We start from the raw sequence: 21,059 nt of genomic DNA, 5'->3' as shown, positions 1-21,059 counted from the left end.
CAAAGTTGGGCTTTAGGTTCCACGTCGTAACCTCGCTTCTATTCGTAGCCAAACATATATATAGGCAAAAAATGAATAAAAATGAATATATATATTCGTACACTCTTCCTCTATCTCTCTGTATGCGAGCTCTCGGTGGCGGTGGTTGTGCTTGGCACCTGGCGTTACTAAGGCCATGTTTGGTTTCAATTAGTCCTAGGATTAAACTTTAGTCTTATCTGTTTTTTCTATGGACTAAACGGATTCTAAAGTCATTAAATACACTTTCCAAAGACTCAAATGCCCTTGAATACACTCACAACATTAGCTGTACATAAAAACATGCTCTCACAACCGAATACTACAGAGGGAAGGTAAGGACAACAAGATAATTATGGGCTTTTAGTCTCTTTTAGCATCTATGTGAAGGACTAAAGACTAAATCATTTTAGTCCATACTAAAAACTAGCAAACACCCCCTAACCGTCTAAGACGAAGTTGTGGCTGCTTTTATAGGCGAGGTGCGGGCGTGGGATTGCCATGGTCGAGCAACAAGCCAACAACATCCTAACAAACTTTTTCCCTGGATTGCTACGAACCGGCGGCCTCATCCGTCGAAGAAGGGCCTGACGCCCGGGTCCCGCACACTACCGTCTCCGGTTCCTATGCTCATGCGCGGCGACGTCCTTGGCCAGTGGGACCCCTGCGTCAGCGACACATACCCATGGCTAGAAAAATAAAAAAAGAAAGGGTGGGTCATGGGCCGTCCTGCTGAGGGAAACTGGGCCGAGAGAAAAAAAAAGAGAAAGGCCGAGATAAGGTTTTGTATTTCCTCTTTCCACAAATCAAACACCGTGTACATTCCTTGAACTCTAACCAACTAATATTAAGAGCTGAACTGTAACAACTTGCAGTTCATGGAAGAGAGGAGCGGCGGGCTTTCATACAATTCAGCACTTGAGCCCCTCACGTGATCACAAGCTGACTGTCGCACGCAAGGTTTGTTAGTATAGCAAAACTATACCACTGGGCACAGGCCTGTTCTTTTGATGAATATACGAATTGCCAAGTGTCAATTACCTGCCAGCAGTTTATATATCAAGCTTCCTCGAAAGATCACATCAGTTCAGTAATTAATCTGTTTGGTTTTCATCGTTGGTATATATATATATATCCGTTTCTTGGTCGCATGCAGGAGGTAATGAGAAAGAAGCTCAAACATGCGAACTCTGCTAGGTTCCGGGCGCCTGAAATAAAGGTTGCATTTTGAACAGATATTCCTTCTAGCTAACAGAATGATCTGCTGGCATCAAAAACCACTAAGAAACCAAAACATTCAAGTAAAAAAGCATAAAACATCACCACTTGGGATGTTTTTGCACCGTCTGCTGCATATATAAATTCAAATGTCACCGTGTAGACGACAGCCAAAAAGGATATACTGCTAGTGCATATTATAAAGCCAACCCAAGTTCAGCTTTGATAAAAAAAAAACTCCTCTCACGAACTACCATCTCCCTGGCAAGTGGCAACCCAACCCAAAAGTTCGAGATGCATGGACGAATAGGATGAACGAACGAGCGACCTCTTCCCTGCCTCCTGGTCACCATCATCTGAAGAAAAAACATGATCTAATTTGTTATTACTAGCCAAAGTAAACACAAGAGTACATGAACAGATGATGAGAAGCTGCATTCTCATATATAAACGGCCGAATGAGCTACCTAAGCGCTTCAACAGGCGAGGTGTCCGACGGCATGCTCTGAGTCTGAGGTTGTGCAGCAGGATCATCTGGTGCGGCAGGAAGCGAAGAAGTGACACGGAAGCTGACGAGGGACGCGCTGATGGAGCCGATCTCGGCGGCGCCCGAGAACGCCTCATCAGCATGCGCATCACTGTCGAAGACCACTGTAGTGTTGTCTACCCGGACCTCCTTGACAGGCCCGAACCGGCTAAAGGCCGTGGCCAGGTGACGTGCGGAAGGCACGGCGTGTGCGCTGCTGAAGTTGAGCACGAGCCCGGCCCCAGCCCAGGCTTCGTGGTCACCACTGTCGTCCTTGCGCGTCGGAGGAAGCTGCTCGTGTGCTGCCACTACCGCGCACCTTACCATGTGTGGCGCTGGCAGTACAGCCGTCGGAGGTGGAGGAGCGCAGTTGCTGCCGTTGGCCGCCGTGGCCCTGACCCTGAGGACCACCGGCGAGAGCGACATGTTCTGCGCGGCACGGCTCATGAGCTTCCCGATCCTCGTGGGCGTGGGCGTCTGCTGGGCCGGTGTGCCCAGCGGGAGATCCTCCAGCTCCAGCGCTTCGTAGTCGCCGGTGTCACAGGCTGCATTCCCTTTTGTCGCAGCGATGTGAGTGTTCCTGCTCACCCTCCTTTTGGCAGGAGCAGGACCATCAACTCCGGTCGACGGCGGCCTCCTCCGCTTGGCTTTGGCTCTCCCAGGGGCGGCGACGACGGCATCATCGATGCCGTGGACGACCGTGTACTCGGGAAGGCCCCTCGCCGAGCCCTTCCACCGGCCGAGCGCCCCGAGCTGCGCCGCGGCGACGGCGAGGTCCACTCTGTCGCCCCCGGCCCGCGGGCTGGTGGCCAGCGCGGAGAGGTACCCGAGGAGGGCCTCGGCCTGGAGCGCGCGCCTGGCGAAGGCCGCGTCCACCGCCGCCCCGGGCGCGCCGGCACGGACGCCGGCGTTGTCGATCGCCTGCGTGCTGGCGGTGGCCTCGTTGTCCCCGCCGCCTCCGCAGCAGCACGAGAGGCCGGCGAGCACGCGGCGCGCGACCTCGGCCAGCGCGGCGTCGACGGCGGCGGCGACGGGGGCCACGGCGGCGAGGCGCGGGAAGCCGGCGCGGAGCGGGAGCAGCGCCGCGGCGTCGGTCCACGCGAAGGTCCTGTCCCAGAAGTACGCGACGAGGACGGCGCGGCGCAGCCTGCGCCGCGCCCGCGCAACCGCCGACGCATCCGCCGCGTCGAACACCTGCCCTGGCCACCACGGGTGGTTCCTGACCTTGGCCCACACGAGGCGGCCGGGGGCCGCGACGCCGCCGCCGTCCTCGAACGCGCACGCGTACCTCGCGCGCTCGGGGACCGGCGCCTGCGCCTTCGCCTGCGGCGCCGCTGCCGGACGCGCGTGCCGGCGCGGGCTTCGGAGAAGCTCCGCCACGTGCGGGTGCATGACGCGCAGCCTCCCCGGGCGCCGCACCGTGGTCCCGGACCCGAAAGCAGCGTCCTTTCCGGGAAGCGGCGGCGACGCCATGTAGCGGGACACGCCTGGAAAGAAAGGAAGGGAGAGCGAAACGGAAGGAGCCGATCAGTGCGAGGGAGTAGTGGAGTGTCCTTGGGAGTTGGGACGTACACGACGCATGGAGAGAAGTAGGAAACTAACGTACGGACGGTGGAGGGCGGCGGCGATCGAGGCGCTTACCGAGGAGCGGCGGGGCTGGCGCGGTGCGGGCGGGCGTCCAGGGTGAGGCAACGTCGCGACGGGTGGCGGTGGAAGCCAGCGGTGGGGTTTTGGTTGAGGGTTTTTGGGAGGGAGGCGCGGCAGGCAGCAAGAAGAAGACAGGAGGAGATCAGGAGAAGGTGGGTGGAGGCGTGGAGCGGAATGTGGGTGATCGTGGGTAGGCAGGCAAGGGGGGTTCTTGCATGAACTACATGAGCTCTGTCTCTCACGTCTGCCGTGATGGTGTCCAGAGAGTGCTTTCATCTTCTTTTTCTGTCTCCTTGTTCTGCTCTTCCGTTCCAGAGAGGCAGTTACTGATCCTTGTGCAGGTTGCAGGAGCATCTGTCTGCCTCCTCTCATTACCATGTTGGTGTACACTGTACAGTACGTACGGCGGCGGGAGCGAAACCATTTGTCGTCATGCGTGCGATGCATGGAGCTGCGAGTAGTAGAGGGCCAGGGCCAGGGCCGGCCGGGACTGCAGCCTGCAGGTAGTCATGGAAAGAGAAGCAAATGCAAAACGATGGAGCAGCACTGTTTTTTCCCCTGTCTGCTCTGTCGATCGTAATTTCGTGTAATTTTCACCATCACGGTTCAGGTGACTGGCTAGCTGTTTCGTTCAGACTTGAGAGAGAGAGAGAGAGAGCAGCAGCAGCAGCATCTTTGTCTTAGCTCGATGGCTTCATGTTTCAGCAAGCATTGTTGACTGGTGCACCTCGATCGGTTCTTGTCACATTCTTCTCCAACATTATCATCTTCTCTCGAGCCGTGATTTATGCAAGTACTATATTGAGATGTAAACACGCATGGACTTGAATCGTTTTGCTTGTCGATCTTTGTGTCTTCATCCAATCCAACCTGTTTTATTAGTTCTTTAGACATCTCATTTCATTAATAAACGAACCGAGTCCTGTTTTTTCACACAAAACTGCATGCTTCTAGTTCTAGCCACTGCCGACAAACATTCTAAATGTCTTGTACAGTAACTGAATGTTTGTCGGCATTGGATTGGACAATGGAATTCATTCCGACTTGAACCTCTTCAAAGAAGAGTCGCCAGATTGGCCGTCTTTTTTAGGAGTTATAAACATTTGGGGTTCCTGTATTTCCACCTCATAAAAAAGCAGAAGTCTTTTTAAGAGTTAAACATAATTAATTTACGGTCTGTTCCCCCCCCCCCCCCCGAAGTAAGTAGCTAGCTAGGCCTCTCTGAACTGGAGTCCGAGGTCAGCCAGGTGCAAGATGAGCTGAAGAAGGCCAAGCTCCAGCTCCAGGAACTAGCCCGCTGTGGAGGAACAGGTAGACAAAACTAGCTGGAAGCATGATCGTCTTTGGCTGGTATATACTTCAATGGACCTTGTGTTGAGGAGCAGCTGCCTATTCTGTACCTTACACTACGAAGAATCTATGATCCATTCAACTGGAATCCCGTGTGTATATATATATATATGCTGTTCCTTCCATGTTTCTAGTCTTGATGTTTTTACTACTCGCCTTTGTCCAAAAAAGGTTACAAAAATCAAGAGAAGAAATGAATCATATTAGCTGGAATAGCTCAGTTGGTTAGAGCGTGTGGCTGTTAACCACAAGGTCGGAGGTTCAAGCCCTCCTTCTAGCGTTATTTTTTTCTATTATTTTTCAAATCATCCACCACCGGTGGTAAACAAGATGTTGTATATGATTTTTTTTTAAAAAAACAGATTATTAAAAAGGTAATCATAATTTCACATGTGCACTTAGACTGACTTAGAGGAAAAGATGTTTAGAGATGACACGTTAAGATATTATGTGAAAATGAAACAACTGAAGCCCAAGAAATCAGCAGACACATGCATGGACCGATCACTGACAGAGCAAACGCCCCTTGAACTGGCTTTGAATATAAACATCATCATATGACAGGTGCACTGTCTGCTTGCTCAACTTTTCAGCCATGGGTCAATATCTTTATAATACGATGCCTATCGTCACTCGTTGTTGGCTTCAGATTAAAATCGGTGTTCCGACTGCTGCAATTATAATTTATAAAAATAAAATATTTTATAGAAGCGGCGGCTACAGATTAAAGTCAAATCAAATTATATGAACATTGTATTACCCCATCCGTCTTACAGAGAGGAGAGGATCCATTGCAGAACTCCGTGCATGTCGGCACGTACGCTGCTCAGATCAGACAGTCATATCTGGATACCGTGTCGTCCAGATTCAGAGCATCCACCGTCCTGTCAGTCTACGGAAGACGATCTGCTAGTGCATGGCATGGTGTATGGTTGCTTCTTTCATTTCAGCATAGCAATGCAATGCTTGCTTGCGTTGCGTGCCGCCCATACTGTTTTGTTTTGTTTTGTCTCTTCCATCATATGATGATGATGATGATGGCTTTGTTTGTCCTGGAGGATCGGAGTATTTCACAGCCTGAATGCCAGCCATGTCCTTCTCTGTCACCCCACCCGTGTGACACTGGCATTGACAGATGCTCTTTTCCATTAGATAAGATGAAGATGTGTTCGCCTTCATCATCAGTGCTGTGGCCATGGATGGATCAACGCAACGGACCCACTCTACGACGTGGATGTACCATGTGCTAGGCCATCTTTTTGGTTGGTTTGGCACTTTGGCTGTCAAATGGGGTGAGCTTAGAGCATCTTCAAAGACTTAACATCTCCAAAAGACTCTTTATTTTTGACTCTCTATTTGACTATTTATTTATCTCTATATAAAGATTAAACTCTATATATAATATCTCATTCTAACAGACTTTTCAACATGTAAGCTAACTTGCTAGCGAGAGTTGCTAGCCAAATTTAGCTAGTGAGGGAGTCAATTTAGAGAACCAGATAACTTGACAAGTTATATGATGAAAAGCAATTTTATTATTAAATAGCTAAAATTTAGCTTGACAAGCTATTTAGCTAGTCCATTAAAGATGTTTTTGGACACGCTGCTGTCAGTCCACACAGCATATGACAGACAGACCACTAGTAAGGTTCTTCCAGGTGATTGCTTGAAGCAGTTAATTAATACTACGTAATAATTAATCCAAGTTTTGCTGCCCACCACCTCACAGTTCCCAAGGAACGAAGTGAGGGAGTTCAGGAGTCCACAGTCGTATCGTATTCCACAACTCCACAGTACGTACGTGCTAGCTTGACAGAGAAGCACAGCCGCCCACAGCCTTGTTTCGGAACAGCCGTTTTTTCCCCTTCCCCTCGCTTTCAGACCCTGGAATTGTCTCTAGTTCCAGTGAGGTGATCGTATGCATTTATTAATTGACAAGTAATACATACCTAACTCATCTAACTCATCGTAACTATACGCGTGTGACCTGAAATCCGGCACGACACACAGTGAATCAGGCCCACGCCAGACTCGGCCGAGCCGTGCCTAGGCCAAAGACATAACACGGTGTGCTAGACCGTCCCAACCTGATATTATTTTTTCATATATATATATATATATATAATATTTGAATAGTGTTTTTGTTGGTTACGTGGGTGTAAATAAATATTTAGAGCTAACAAACATGGTTTAAATCCTCATATATGTATACTTTTAGGATATTTTTATCATTTAGAAGCCAGATGCTCTTATGGGCCTGTTAGACCGGCCCGACACAGTTATTAACATAGCGGGTCATGTCTGGGTCTCGCTCAAGGCCCATGGGCCAGCACGGCATGGCCCACTAGCTAATCCGGATCGGGCCGACACTGTCCCAATCCGTGCCGCGAGCCGGGTCGGACCGCCCATTTGGACATCTATAATCGTAACATGGAGCGCAGTTGTCACACCCAAATTTAAGGACAAACTTAGACGCATATGATGACTCATGATACAGATATGAATGTCACATCTTTTTTATATCCTAGAGGTTCTATACAAAATAACTAAATAAATACATCATACGAAGACAAATATCCTCCACAACCATAGTTGACTGGGAGACGACAGTCTAGACCTCTCACGAACTCATCGTGGCATCCTTCATGCTCCTCATCTTGCGGTACCTGTTCTTGACCTGGGGTGTGAGTACAGCAAGGGTAAGCTCACATACGTTCATCGCTCAACAAGTTGTGGGTAATAATGTGCATGAGCTGACTTACGGTGGGGGCTCATGTGAAGTGTAAGGCTTACCAAAGAGAATGGTTAAGGCTGAGCGATGCTTTTAACAAGTTGGTCAAAATTTTATTAGCAGTTACTAAATATAAGTAGATACCATCTCAATAAAATAAGAAATCATAATTAACAATAAATCCCACAATGCAATGCAAATGACAGATTAAATTTAATTCCATAAATTAGTCATGCGAGAGTCCTGGGTCGCTCTTGACCGTGAGCACGACTGATATACCAGTTTTGAAAGTCGCATAGAGGAGGGTGAATAGGCGTAATCTGAAATTTACAATTTTAAACACACACTACAAGCCGGGGTTAGCGTTAGAACTAAAATCAAGTCCGGCAGAGAGGGCGAAAACAAATCAAATGAGAATCAAGCGGATGAGCGCGGTGATTTATTTTACCGAGGTTCGGTTCCGAAGAACCTAGTCCCCGTTGAGGTGGTCATAAAGACTGGGTCTCTTTCAACCCTTTTCCTCTCTCAAACGGTCACTTAGACCGAGTGAGCCTTCTCCTTAATCAAATGGGTCATTTAGACCCCGCAAGGACCACCACACACTTAGATGTCTCTTGCTTTGATTACAAGTCACTCGAGAACAAGAATGAGAAAGAAAGAAGGCAATCCAAGAAGCAAGAGCTCAAAAGAACACAAAATCTCTCTCTCACACAAGTCACTAAGTGTTTGAGATGAATTTGGGACTTGGAGAGGCTTTGATATTTTGAATTGTGTCTAGGAGTGAATGCTAGAGCTCTTGTATTGAATGTGATACTCAGAAATCTTAGATGCTTGGAGTTGTGGTGGTTGGGGGGTATTTATAGCCCTCAACCACCAAGGTAGCCATTGGGGAGGCTGTTGTTGATGGACGCACCGGATAGTCCGGTGCGCCACCGGACAGGTACTGTGCGTTGTCCGGTGCGCCGCCACGTCACCCAACCGTTAGGGTTCGGAGCTCGATCGACCGTTGGAGCTTTGTCTCCTTGCGGCACCGGACAGTCCGGTGCGCCTCTGACTCTGCGGCTCTAACTCTACCCGCACTGTTCTTCACTGTTCCTCTGTCAGCGGCTTTTGCAGTCGACCGTTGGAGCGAGTAGCCGTTGCTCTGCTAGCACACCGGACAATCCGGTGGCACACCGGACAGTCCGGTGAATTATAGCGGAGCACGGCTCAGTTTTCCCGAGAGTGGCTGGTTCATCTTCATATGGACATAGTGCACCGGACACTGTCCGGTGCGCCAGACCACAACACACTCAAGTTATTTTTGCTCCTTTTGAATTGGGTCCCTAACTTAAATATTTATTGGTTTGTGTTGAACCTTATGCACATGTAATACATGAATTCTAGAGCAAACTAGTTAGTCCATATGTTTGTGTTGGACACTCAACCACCAAAATTAATTGTAGGAAAAGGTTAACCCTATTTTCCTTTCAATCTCCCCCTTTTTGGTGATTGATGCCAACACAAACCAAAGCAAAATATAAAGTGCAGAAATGAACTAGTTTGCATATAGTAAGTGCATAGGTTACTTAGAATTAAACCAATATGAAAGTCTTACTAAGTATGAATAAGAGTAAATGGATTGCTTTCTTTTTTATTAACATTTTGGACCACTTTTGCACCACTTGTTTTATTTTTGCAAATCCTTTTTGAAAATCTTTTCAAATTCTTTTTGCAAATAGTCAAAAGTATATGAATAAGATTGCAAGAAGCATTTTCAAGATTTAAAATTTCTCACCCTGTTTCAAATGCTTTTCCTCTGACTGAATAGAAACTCCCCCTGAATGAAATTTTCCTCTTAGCTTTCAAGAGGGATTTTAAATGGATATCAATTTTGAAATCTTATTTTCATACCAATTGATACCAATTTGAAAATACATTATTTGACAAATTCATTTCAAAAATTTTGAAATGGTGGTGGTGCGGTCCTTTTGCTTTGGGCTTAATATTTTCTCCCCCTTTGGCATTAATCTCCAAAAACGGAGAACGTTGGAACCCTTTTTATATTTTCTCCCCCATTGATAAAAGAAATATAAGTGAAAGATTATACCAATTGGAGAGATGGCGGAATACCGACAAAGGGTAAATAATACCAATGGAGTTGAATGGAAGCGTTGTTTTTGCCGAATACTCCATTCCCTTTCAATCTACGAGATATACTCATCAGGGACTTGTAACTAATACAAAATATACTCATGGAAACATATTAGCCTTAGCCTTGGCACAAGAAGAATAAGAAATATGCAATTGTACCAAATGAAAGGGATATGATCAAAGGTATATAAATGAGCTATGTGTGCAACTTTTCAATCGAAATTCCGAGAATCAAGAATATTTAGCTCATTACTAAGTTTGCTAAAGGTTTTCTCATCTAGTGGCTTGGTAAAGATATCGGCTAATTGATTATTGGTGTTTACATAAGCTATTTCGATATCCCACCTTTGTTGGTGATCTCTCAGAAAGTGATACCGAATGTCTATGTGCTTAGTGCGGCTGTGTTCAACGAGATTATCCGCCATGCGGATTGCACTCTCATTATCACATAGGAGAGGGACTTTGCTCAATTTGTAGCCATAGTCCCTGAGGGTTTGCCTCATCCAAAGTAATTGCGCACAACAATGGCCTGCAGCAATATACTCGGCTTTGGTGGTAGAAAGAGCTACGAAGTTTTGTTTCTTTGAAGCCCATGACAGCAGGGATCTCCCCAGAAACTGACAAGTCCCTGATGTGCTCTTCCTATCAATTTTACACCCTGCCCAATCGGCATCGGAATATCCTATTAAATCAAAGGTGCATCCCTTGGGGGTACCAAAGCCCAAACTTAGGAGTGTAAACTAAATACCTCATGATTCTCTTCATAGCTCTAAGGTGAACTTCCTTAGGATTGGCTTGGAACCTTGCACACATGCATACAGAAAGCATAATATCCGGTCGAGATGCACATAAGTAGAGTAAAGAACCTATCATCGACCGATATACCTTTTGATCTACGGATTTACCTCCCGTGTCAAGGTCGAGATGCCCATTGGTTCCTATGGGTGTCTTGATGGGTTTGCCATCCTTCATCCCAAACTTCTTAAGTATATCTTGAATGTACTTTGTTTGGCTGATGAAGGTGCCATCCTAGAGTTGCTTGATTTGAAATTCTAAGAAGTATCTCAACTCTCCCATCATAGACATCTCGAATTTTTGAACCATAATCCTACTAAATTCTTCACAATTTGATTTGTTAGTAGACCCAAATATGATATCATCAACATAAATTTGGTATATAAACAAATCTTTTTCAACAGTTTTAGTAAAGTGTGTAGGATCGGCTTTACCGACTTTGAAGCCATTAGTGATTAGAAAATCTCATAGGCATTCATACCATGCTCTTGGGGCTTGCTTGAGCCCATAAAGCCCCTTTGAGAGTTTGTAAACATGGTTAGGGTACTCACTATCGTCAAAGCCGGGAGGTTGCTCAACATAGACCTCTTCCTTGATAGGTCCATTGAGGAAGACACTTTTCACGTCCATTTGATAAAGCTTAAAGCCATGGTAAATAGCATAGGCAAGTAATATACAAATTGACTCAAGCCTAGATACGGGTGCATAAGTTTCATCGAAATCCAAACCTTCGACTTGTGAATAACCCTTGACCACAAGTCGGGCTTTGTTTCTTGTCACCACACCATGCTCATCTTGCTTGTTGCGAAATACCCAATTGGTACCTATAACATTTTGGTTAGGACGTGGAACTAAATGACATACCTCATTCCTCGTGAAGTTGTTGAGCTCCTCTTGCATTGTCGGCACCCAATCCGGATCTCTTAGTGCATCCTCCACCCTGTATGGCTCAATAGAGGAGACAAAAGAGTAATGTTCATAGAAATGAGCAACTCGAGATCTAGTGGTTACCCCCTTATGAATGTCACCACAGATGGAGTTGACGGGGCGATCTCGTTGAATTGCTTTGTGGACTCTTGGGTGTGGCGGTCTTTGACCCTGTATCTCTTACTCATCTTTCTTGTCTTCTTTATTTTTATCTCCCCCTTGATCATTGACCTCTTCTTGAGGTGGCTCATCCTCTTGATCTTCATCTTCATCATCTTGAGCCTGATCCTCATCTTGGGTTGGTGGAGATGCTTGATTGGAAGATGATGGTTGATCTTGTGCTTGTGTAGGCTCTTCGGATTTCTTAGGACACACATCCCCAATGGGCATGTTCCTTAGCGCGACACACGGAGCCTCTTCATCATCTAGTTCATCAAGATCAACTTGCTCCACTTGGGAGCCATTAGTCTCATCAAACACAATGTCACAAGAAACCTCAACCAATCCAGTGGATTTGTTGAAGACTCTATATGCCCTTGTGTTTGAGTCATAACCAAGTAAAAAGCATTCTACAGCCTTAGGAGCAAATTTAGATTTTCTACCTCTTTTAACAAGTTTAAAGCATTTTCTCCTAAAGACTCTAAAATATGAAACATTAGGCTTTTTACCAGTGAGGAGTTCATACGATGTTTTCTTGAGAATTCAGTGAAGGTAGAAGTAACACCCCAGCTTTAAGGGACAAAGCCGGGTGCATCTCATACATGCGCCAAAGAAGACAACATATATAATAACAGAGTGTATAGAGATAATGTCATAATAACCAGAGTATCTATTACATAGCGGAAGACTTACAAAATAAAAGATAATTATAACACAAACTAAGGATCGTCCTTGGCGCAGAAGTCAACTGGGAGACGACGACCTAGACCTCACACGAACACAGCGCACATCCACCATGCGCCTCCTCCAGTGATACCTGTTCTTGACCTGTGGGGGTGTGAGATAGCAAGGGTGAGCTCACACATGTTCATCGCTCAACAAGTTGTGGGGAATAATGTGACATGAATTCACCAAAGGTGGGAGTTCATGAAGTGTAAGGCTGATCAACAATAGAGGTTAAAGCTGAGCATTGCTTTTATAAGTTGGTCAAAATTTTATTAGCAGTTACTAAGTGTAAGTGAATACCAAACCATAATAAAATAATAGAACAAACTTAATAATCCCATGCAAATGCAAATGACAAATTGAGTTTAGGTTCCATAAATTAATCATCGGAGAGTCCTGAGCTGCTCATGACCGTGAGCTCGGGTAGTATACCAGTTTTACACTCTGCATAGGTTGTACCCTTTACCCACAAGTCGTGTTTCCCATGTCACCAGGGTTAGCTAGGCCCTTAGACACTACCGAGGTGAATGGCTAGGGATCCACTACGAGGCCTTTACAAAGTTCCACTAGCTTCCGAAAACCCGCTACAGTTTATGGGAAGAGCACTTGCAAGAATCCCCCGTCTGACCGCCATCGCAGCAAAATCAACTCGAGAACCTCCTTGCATGCAACTCCCCTACTGCCCTTGCCCCTTTCGGGTAAGGTAGTCTTCCACTAGCTTTCCTAATTAGTTAGCCAAGGGGTCCCATTCCTCCCTTGTGGTGGCACGTGTTTCTCAAGTTAAGCTCCATGTTCCAATTAACAATAATATAATGATCTTGACATGAACATAAATAAATAACAAAATAACTGGAACATGGATATAATGAAATATTAACCCAAAACCAAATAAAGCAATAGCAGAACTACCTAAGTGATTCAGGGGTAAACAAGGTAATGAGATGAGCAATCTAGGGTGACCTATTGGGTCCCATCAAAATTAAACCTATGCATGGTAAATGATTATAAAGAACATTATTGGGTAACAAAAGTGAATCAAGGGCACAACTTGCCTGGCACTTGAGATTCCAGGTACCAACTTGCTTTTCAGCTGACACGTGTCCTCGCGCTAGTCGTAGCAATACAAACAAACATGGTATAGATAAAATTAACATCACACCAAACATAAGAAGAAACTAAATAATAATGATCTACACGTTGCTATGAGATCGTAGAAATAAGAACCACTAAATTCGGAGTTGCGGTTACCAAGTTATGAATTTCGGAAATTATTTAGTGCTTATGATAGATTAATCCAAACGAATAATTTTAATCCAAGTTTTATGGCTAAACAGTGTTACTAGTTGGTAGACAATATTAATACAAAATTATTGCAACTGGAATGACTCAATTTGGAGCTAAAATGAATTATATATGAATTATACAAGTTTCTAGTATTGTTTTTGTATTAAAAATCATTTTCTATACTTAATTTTCTATTTTTATTGTTCTCTGGACTTGGCGCATTATTATCAGAAACTCCAGGGGCTAGAGCGCAAAAGAATCCAAGACTCGGTGGTGCACCTGAGTGGACTGCGGGTTTATTCTGAATAAATCTAGGGGCTCTTATGTAAAAAGGGTCGGTCGAAGGGGTACGGGGAAATCAGAGCCGTTGGATCAACAATCTAAGGCGTGGATTAGATTCGATCACATAAGTGAATTGGCTTCCATTCAACCGCATGATCTCCAATCTACGGTCAATATTAAACCATCGAAGCGGTACATGTACATCTAATCGTGGCCGCCCGAGATGGAATCAACGGAACAGATCATGCCACAGAACTAGCAACACTAGAATCAATCCTAGCCCTTAACCGAGCGATCGACGGACGGAACCACACCATCATCCCTAGCTGAACATTGCAGCGTCGCAGGCCATACCCGCTGTGGAGCTTCGCCGGTGGTCAGCGCTCCCAACGCCCCGGAGTACGATTCCTAGCGCTAATACATCGAACACGCTCTACGAAGCATACTGAATTGGTTACAGGGGGCTTACAGGGTATAATGGCTCTGGCGCGGCTGTTCGACGGCGATCCGCGAGCTTGAGGCGGAGCTCCGGTTCGGCGAGCGATTCACCGCACCACGACAGTCCCCAGCGCGATTACTCCCGTCCACAACTTCGCCACACACCGGCGAGTCACCCGAGACCCGGTTCGGGGTAGAGGCGTTGCCCAACACAGACCACGCCGCGGCGGCGGCAACGCACTACGGGTCACATGAGTTCTCTCAGTTCGACCACCATCGGACAATGGGGGCACGACAGTGGAAACAGAATCAGCCGAGGGCTATGGCGCTACATATAGGCCCAAAGCTAGGGACCCTGAGAAGCTCGCAGGGACGAGCGCGACTTCGGTTCCTTTTGTAGCCAGGTGAGCGCGAGTCAGGGAGCTCGCGGCAGTTTTGTTGCGCCCGATGCGTAAGGAGGATGGACCGGGATGCAGCTGGAAGAAGACCTGGAGGTTACACGGCGCAGAGTCGCGGAGCTTCGGCGGAGGCTGTTGCGGGAGTAGCGGCGAGATCGGTTCACGCCGCGCGATTCTTGCGGAGGAGACAGTTCTGACCCACTGGGTCCACGCGCCATCGACCCAGCGACGCGCACCGCGAGCGCTGGAGAGCGCCTGGTCACAGGGCCCCACCGCGCAGCGAGTCGAGAGGGAGGGATCGTAGCGCCACTGACCAAACTGGCCCACGTGTCGGCGCCGCGGGTGAGTGGTGGGCTGCGCGGATCAAAAGAGATAATGGGCCGAATTGGGGGTTTTGGGGCCAACAGTGGGATTTCTTTTCTTTTATATATTTTCTTTCTCCTATTTATGTCTCTCTTTTTTTATTTTGAATCCCAAATTTGAATTTGAGACCTTTTTATGAGTTTCACCATTGAGTTAGATATACACATTCCCATAATATATTTTATTATATATACATTTATACTCATTTTCACTCACATAATATTTTTCTTCTTCTCTTTCCTAAATTCTTGGATTCCCTTTAGATCTTAAATTCCCATTTAGGCATTAATATATTTCTTTTCACATTATTTTATGTTGTCACAAAATGCACACAAAATAAAATCCCAGCATGATGCATGTATTATTTTTGGGTATCTCTTGTTAATTATTTATTTGTGTAAATAATGTGTTCACATGAAATGATAAACATTGGTAACACATATAGATATAGAGTAATATAATTTCTCTTTTTAGACTTTTCTTACCAAGCGGGTGTTACAAATCCTACCCCCTTAACAAAAATCTCGTCCTCGAGATTTAAAAAGGACTAGGGAAAAGATGGGGAAAATCTATGCGAAGCTCTTCTTCTCTTTCCCATGTGGCTTCATCTTCTCCATGATGGCTCTATTGCACTTTGCACATCTTTATTATCTTATTTCTTGTAACTCGAGTCAAAGCATCAAAAATCTTGATGGGATACTCTGTGTTAGTCAAATCACCCTGAACACTGAGCTCATCCATTGGTAACTGTTCCTTAGGGACACGGAGACACTTCTTAAGTTGAGACACATGAAATACATTATGCACATCATATAGATTATCAGGTAGCTCGAGTTGATAGATCATCTCTCCATCTCGTCTAAAAAAACTCTGAATGGTCCATTAAAGCGAGTGGATAATTTGCCCTTAACTTTAAATCTCCTCATTCCACGGAGTGGTGACACCTTGAGGTACACATGATCACCGTCCTCAAACTCCAGTGGTCTTCTTCTATTATCAGCGTAGCTCTTTTGTCTGGTCTGAGCTACCCTCAAATTCTCCTGAATTATACAGACTTGTTCTTCTGCCTCTTGAATAAGTTCAGGTCCAAAGAACTGTTTTCCTCTAGTCTGATCCAATATAGAGGAGTCGTGCATTTCCTGCCATACAGAGTCTCGAACGGTGACATCTTCAGACTGACCTGGTAACTATTATTATATGAGAACTCAGCATAAGGTAGACTCTTGTCCCAACTACTACCACGCTGAAGGGCACAAGCTCTCAACATGTCTTCCAATACTTGATTAGTCCTTTCAGTCTGTCCATCAATCTGAGGGTGGTAGGCCAAACTAAAATTCAACTTCTCATCCATATTCTCATGAAAACTTCTCCAAAATCTGGAAGTAAACTGTGATCCTCTATCCAAAACGATCTTCTTCGGTACATCGTGTGGAGACACAATCCGAGCCATATATAACTCTGCCAATTGAGATACCTTATAAGTAGTCTTGACCAGAATGAAAAGAGTCACTTTGGTAAATTTATCCATAATAACCCATATAGAATCATATTCTTTCGAGGTGCGAGACAATCTGGTAATGAAGACCTTACCAATCTCTTTCCACTTCCACTCGGGTATCTTTAGTGGGTGTAATAGTCCAGCTAGTCTTTGGTGTTCAGCCTTAACTCTTTGACACACGTCGCACATAGCCACATGTATAGCCACATCTCTCTTCAGTCCATACCACCAGCACTTCTGCTTCAAATCCTGATACATCTTGGTACTCCCAGGATGAAAATAGAATAATCCAAGTCATGGGCTTCCTTTAAAATAGTCTCACGAAGGCTTTCAATATCAAGGACACATATCCTGTCCTTGAACCATATTGTGCCTTGCTCATACTCCATGAATTCCAGACCTCGGCCTTTCGTAATCAGATCCTTAATCTCTTGTATTTTAGCATCACCAATTTGTCCTTTGCGGAATTCTTGCTCCAAGGTAGATTCCACATCAATAGTAACTCCTTTAGTGCGAGCAACTATCCCCAGGTTAAGTCTCCTAAAATCCTCAACCATCTCATCGGGTAGCTGGGCAACAACACCTGAATGAACATGCTCCTTTCGACTCAAGGCATCTACAACCAAATTCGCCTTGCCCGGGTAATAGTGAATCTCCAAATCATAATCCTTAATAAGCTCCAACCAATGGCTTTGCCTAAGGTTGAGATCCTTCTGAGTGAATATATACTTCAAACTCTTATGATCCGTGTATACTTGACACTTGGTTCCCATAATATAATGTCTCCAAATCTTAAGCGCATGCACAACGACTGCCAGTTCTAAGTAATGAGTGGGGTAGTTCAACTCATGTTTCCGTAACTGACGAGACGCGTAGGCAATCACATGTCCTTCTTGCATGAGCACACATCCTAAGCCTTGGCCACATGCATTACAATAAATGTCAAATCCCTTCTGTAGATCTGGTATAATCAACACTAGTGGTGACATTAATCTCTTCTTTAACTGATCAAAGCTTTCTTGGCACTTCTCGTCCCACTTAAACTCTCTTCACTTCTCCAGAAGCGAGGTCATAGGCTTAGCAACCTTAGAAAATCCTTAAATAAATCTCCAATAATATCCTACATGTCCCAAGGGGCTCCGAATCTCTATAACTGTAGTGGGAATACTCCACTCCATAATCTCCTTGACTTTAGCAGGATCCACTAAAATCCTCCATTAGAAATGATATGTCCAAGAAATGGCACCTCGCCAATCCAAAACTCGCATTTGCTACACTTGACGTAGAGTTGATTATCTCGTAGCTTCTATAGCACCAATCTCAGATGTTCCTCATAATCACTATCACTCTTGGAATAAATAAAAATATCGTCGATGAAAACCATGACGAATCTGTCCAGATTATGAACACCCTATTCTTCAGATCCATAAAATAGGCTGGTGTATTGGTTAGTCCAAATGGCATAGTGGTGAATTCATATAAACCATATCGGGTCGAGGAATCCGTCTTGGGGATATCCGAAGGCCTAATCTTCATTTGATGGTAACCAGATCGGAGATCAATCTTCGAGAATGCCTTGCATCTCTCGTCTGATCAAATAAATCCTTAATGCGGGGTAAAGGATACTTGTTCTTCACAGTGACATCATTAAGGGTCCTATAATCCACGCACATCCCTTGCGATCCATCTTTCTTCTGTACAAATAGAACTGGCGCTCCCCAAGGTGAGGAACTTGGACGAATGTACCCAACATTCTATAATTCTGTTAACTGCTTCTTAAGTTCTTTTAGCTCTTCTACGGACATCATGTATAGCCGTTTTAGAAATAGGAGCAGTCTCAGGTAAGGGATCAGTGGCGAACTCAACTTCCCTATCTGGTGGCATCCCTAATAACTCCTCTGGAAAGACATCCGAAAAATCTCTAACTGCACGGATGTTGTCACCCACAAACTTCTCATCTACTAAGAGTGCCGCTAGTCTGATGGTGGTAGTTACTGCAACTTCAACTTCAAATCTTTGTCCTTTGGAACTGGTGAGTTCTATGGTTCCTTTAACACAGTGTATAGACTACCTTTGCCTTTCTTAACCCAGTCTGAGGGTGGTAGGCCAAACTAAAATTCAACTTCTCATCCATATTCTCATGAAAACTTCTCCAAAATCTGGAAGTAAACTGTGATCCTCTATCCAAAACGATCTTCTTCGGTACATCGTGTGGAGACACAATCCGAGCCATATATAACTCTGCCAATTGAGATACCTTATAAGTAGTCTTGACCAGAATGAAAAGAGTCACTTTGGTAAATTTATCCATAATAACCCATATAGAATCATATTCTTTCGAGGTGCGAGACAATCTGGTAATGAAGACCTTACCAATCTCTTTCCACTTCCACTCGGGTATCTTTAGTGGGTGTAATAGTCCAGCTAGTCTTTGGTGTTCAGCCTTAACTCTTTGACACACGTCGCACATAGCCACATGTATAGCCACATCTCTCTTCAGTCCATACCACCAGCACTTCTGCTTCAAATCCTGATACATCTTGGTACTCCCAGGATGAAAATAGAATAATCCAAGTCATGGGCTTCCTTTAAAATAGTCTCACGAAGGCTTTCAATATCAGGAACACATATCCTGTCCTTGAACCATATTGTGCCTTGCTCATCCTCCATGAATTCCAGACCTCGACCTTTCGTAATCAGATCCTTAATCTCTTGTATTTTAGCATCACCAATTTGTCTTTTGCGGAATTCTTGCTCCAAGGTAGATTCCACATCAATAGTAACTCCTTCAGTGCGAGCAACTATCCCCAGGTTAAGTCTCCTGAAATCCTCAACCATCTCATCGGGTAGCTGGGCAACAACACCTGAATGAACATGCTCCTTTCGACTCAAGGCATCTGCAACCAAATTCGCCTTGCCCGGGTGATAGTGAATCTCCAAATCATAATCCTTAATAAGCTCCAACCAATGGCTTTGCCTAAGGTTGAGATCCTTCTGAGTGAATATATACTTCAAACTCTTATGATCCGTGTATACTTGACACTTGGTTCCCATAATATAATGTCTCCAAATCTTAAGCGCATGCACAACGACTGCCAGTTCTAAGTCATGAGTGGGGTAGTTCAACTCGTGTTTCTGTAACTGACGAGACGCGTAGGCAATCACATGTCCTTCTTGCATGAGCACACATCCTAAGCCTTGGCCACATGCATTACAATAAATGTCAAATCCCTCCTGTAGATCTGGCATAATCAACACTAGTGGTGACATTAATCTCTTCTTTAACTGATCAAAGCTTTCTTGGCACTTCTTGTACCACTTAAACTCTCTTCACTTCTCCAGAAGCGAGGTCATAGGCTTAGCAATCTTAGAAAATCCTTAAATAAATCTCCAATAATATCCTACATGTCCCAAGGGGCTCCGAATCTCTATAACTGTAGTGGGAATACTCCACTCCATAATCTCCTTGACTTTAGCAGGATCCACTGAAATCCTCCATTAGAAATGATATGTCCAAGAAATGGCACCTCGCCAATCCAAAACTCGCATTTGCTACACTTGACGTAGAGTTGATTATCTCGTAGCTTCTATAGCACCAATCTCAGATGTTCCTCATAATCACTATCACTCTTGGAATAAATAAAAATATCGTCGATGAAAACCATGACGAATCTGTCCAGATTATGAACACCCTATTCTTCAGATCCATAAAATAGGCTGGTGTATTGGTTAGTCCAAATGGCATAATGGTGAATTCATATAAACCATATCGGGTCGAGGAATCCGTCTTGGGGATATCCGATGGCCTAATCTTCATTTGATGGTAACCAGATCGGAGATCAATCTTCGAGAATGCCTTGCATCTCTCGTCTGATCAAATAAATCCTTAATGCGGGGTAAAGGATACTTGTTCTTCACAGTGACATCATTAAGGGTCCTATAATCCACGCACATCCCTTGCGATCCATCTTTCTTCTGTACAAATAGAACTGGCGCTCCCCAAGGTGAGGAACTTGGACGAATGTACCCAGCATCCTATAATTCCGTTAACTGCTTCTTAAGTTCTTTTAGCTCTTCTACGGACATCATGTATAGCCGTTTTAGAAATAGGAACAGTCTCAGGTAAGGTATCAGTGGCGAACTCAACTTCCCTATCTGGTGGCATCCCTAATAACTCCTCTGGAAAGACATCCGAAAAATCTCTAACTGCACGGATGTTGTCACCCACAAATTTCTCATCTACTAAGAGTGTCGCTAGTCTGATGGTGGTAGTTACTGCAACTTCAACTTCAAATCTTTGTCCTTTGGAACTGGTGAGTTCTATGGTTCCTTTAACACAGTGTATAGACTACCTTTGCCTTTCTTAACCATGACATACCAAGGATCACGTCTATAGTGTTCTCTTCTAACACTATAGGGGTAGCCCATCTGGGTTAGAAATATAGGGTGAGAAAGGAAGAATTGTAGACAAGGCGAGTAATTATGAGGAATGTTACCGCGGAGGATTTATTAGCTAAGTAGATTAAAGTGTCACCTACTAAAGTTAATTCATTACCTTATGGTGGT

At 45.0% G+C, this 21,059-nt stretch overlaps 1 protein-coding gene and 1 non-coding gene across 2 annotated transcripts; one reads left to right on the top strand and one right to left on the bottom strand.

The window, feature by feature from the left end:
* Positions 1 to 1,221: 1,221 nt before the first annotated feature.
* On the bottom strand, positions 1,222 to 3,699 carry LOC103637299 (uncharacterized). The gene is made up of 3 exons (XM_020543123.3): positions 3,404 to 3,699; positions 1,704 to 3,249; positions 1,222 to 1,592 (listed from the first exon to the last, which is right to left on the bottom strand). The coding sequence occupies exons 2-3, from the start codon at positions 3,233 to 3,235 to the stop codon at positions 1,589 to 1,591; spliced, it is 1,536 nt and encodes a 511-aa protein (XP_020398712.1). The 5' UTR covers positions 3,236 to 3,249; positions 3,404 to 3,699; the 3' UTR covers positions 1,222 to 1,588.
* Positions 3,700 to 4,965: 1,266 nt separating this feature from the next.
* Positions 4,966 to 5,039, top strand: TRNAN-GUU (transfer RNA asparagine (anticodon GUU)). Its single transcript has one exon. It is a non-coding gene; the product is annotated as a tRNA-Asn (tRNA).
* The last annotated feature ends 16,020 nt before the right edge of the window (positions 5,040 to 21,059 follow it).

Source organism: Zea mays, chromosome 8 (genome assembly GCF_902167145.1).
Source record: "Zea mays cultivar B73 chromosome 8, Zm-B73-REFERENCE-NAM-5.0, whole genome shotgun sequence".
NCBI lineage: Eukaryota > Viridiplantae > Streptophyta > Magnoliopsida > Poales > Poaceae > Zea > Zea mays.
The sequence above is the reverse complement of the archived record's forward strand: the minus strand, read 5'-3'. Positions and strand labels throughout refer to the sequence as shown.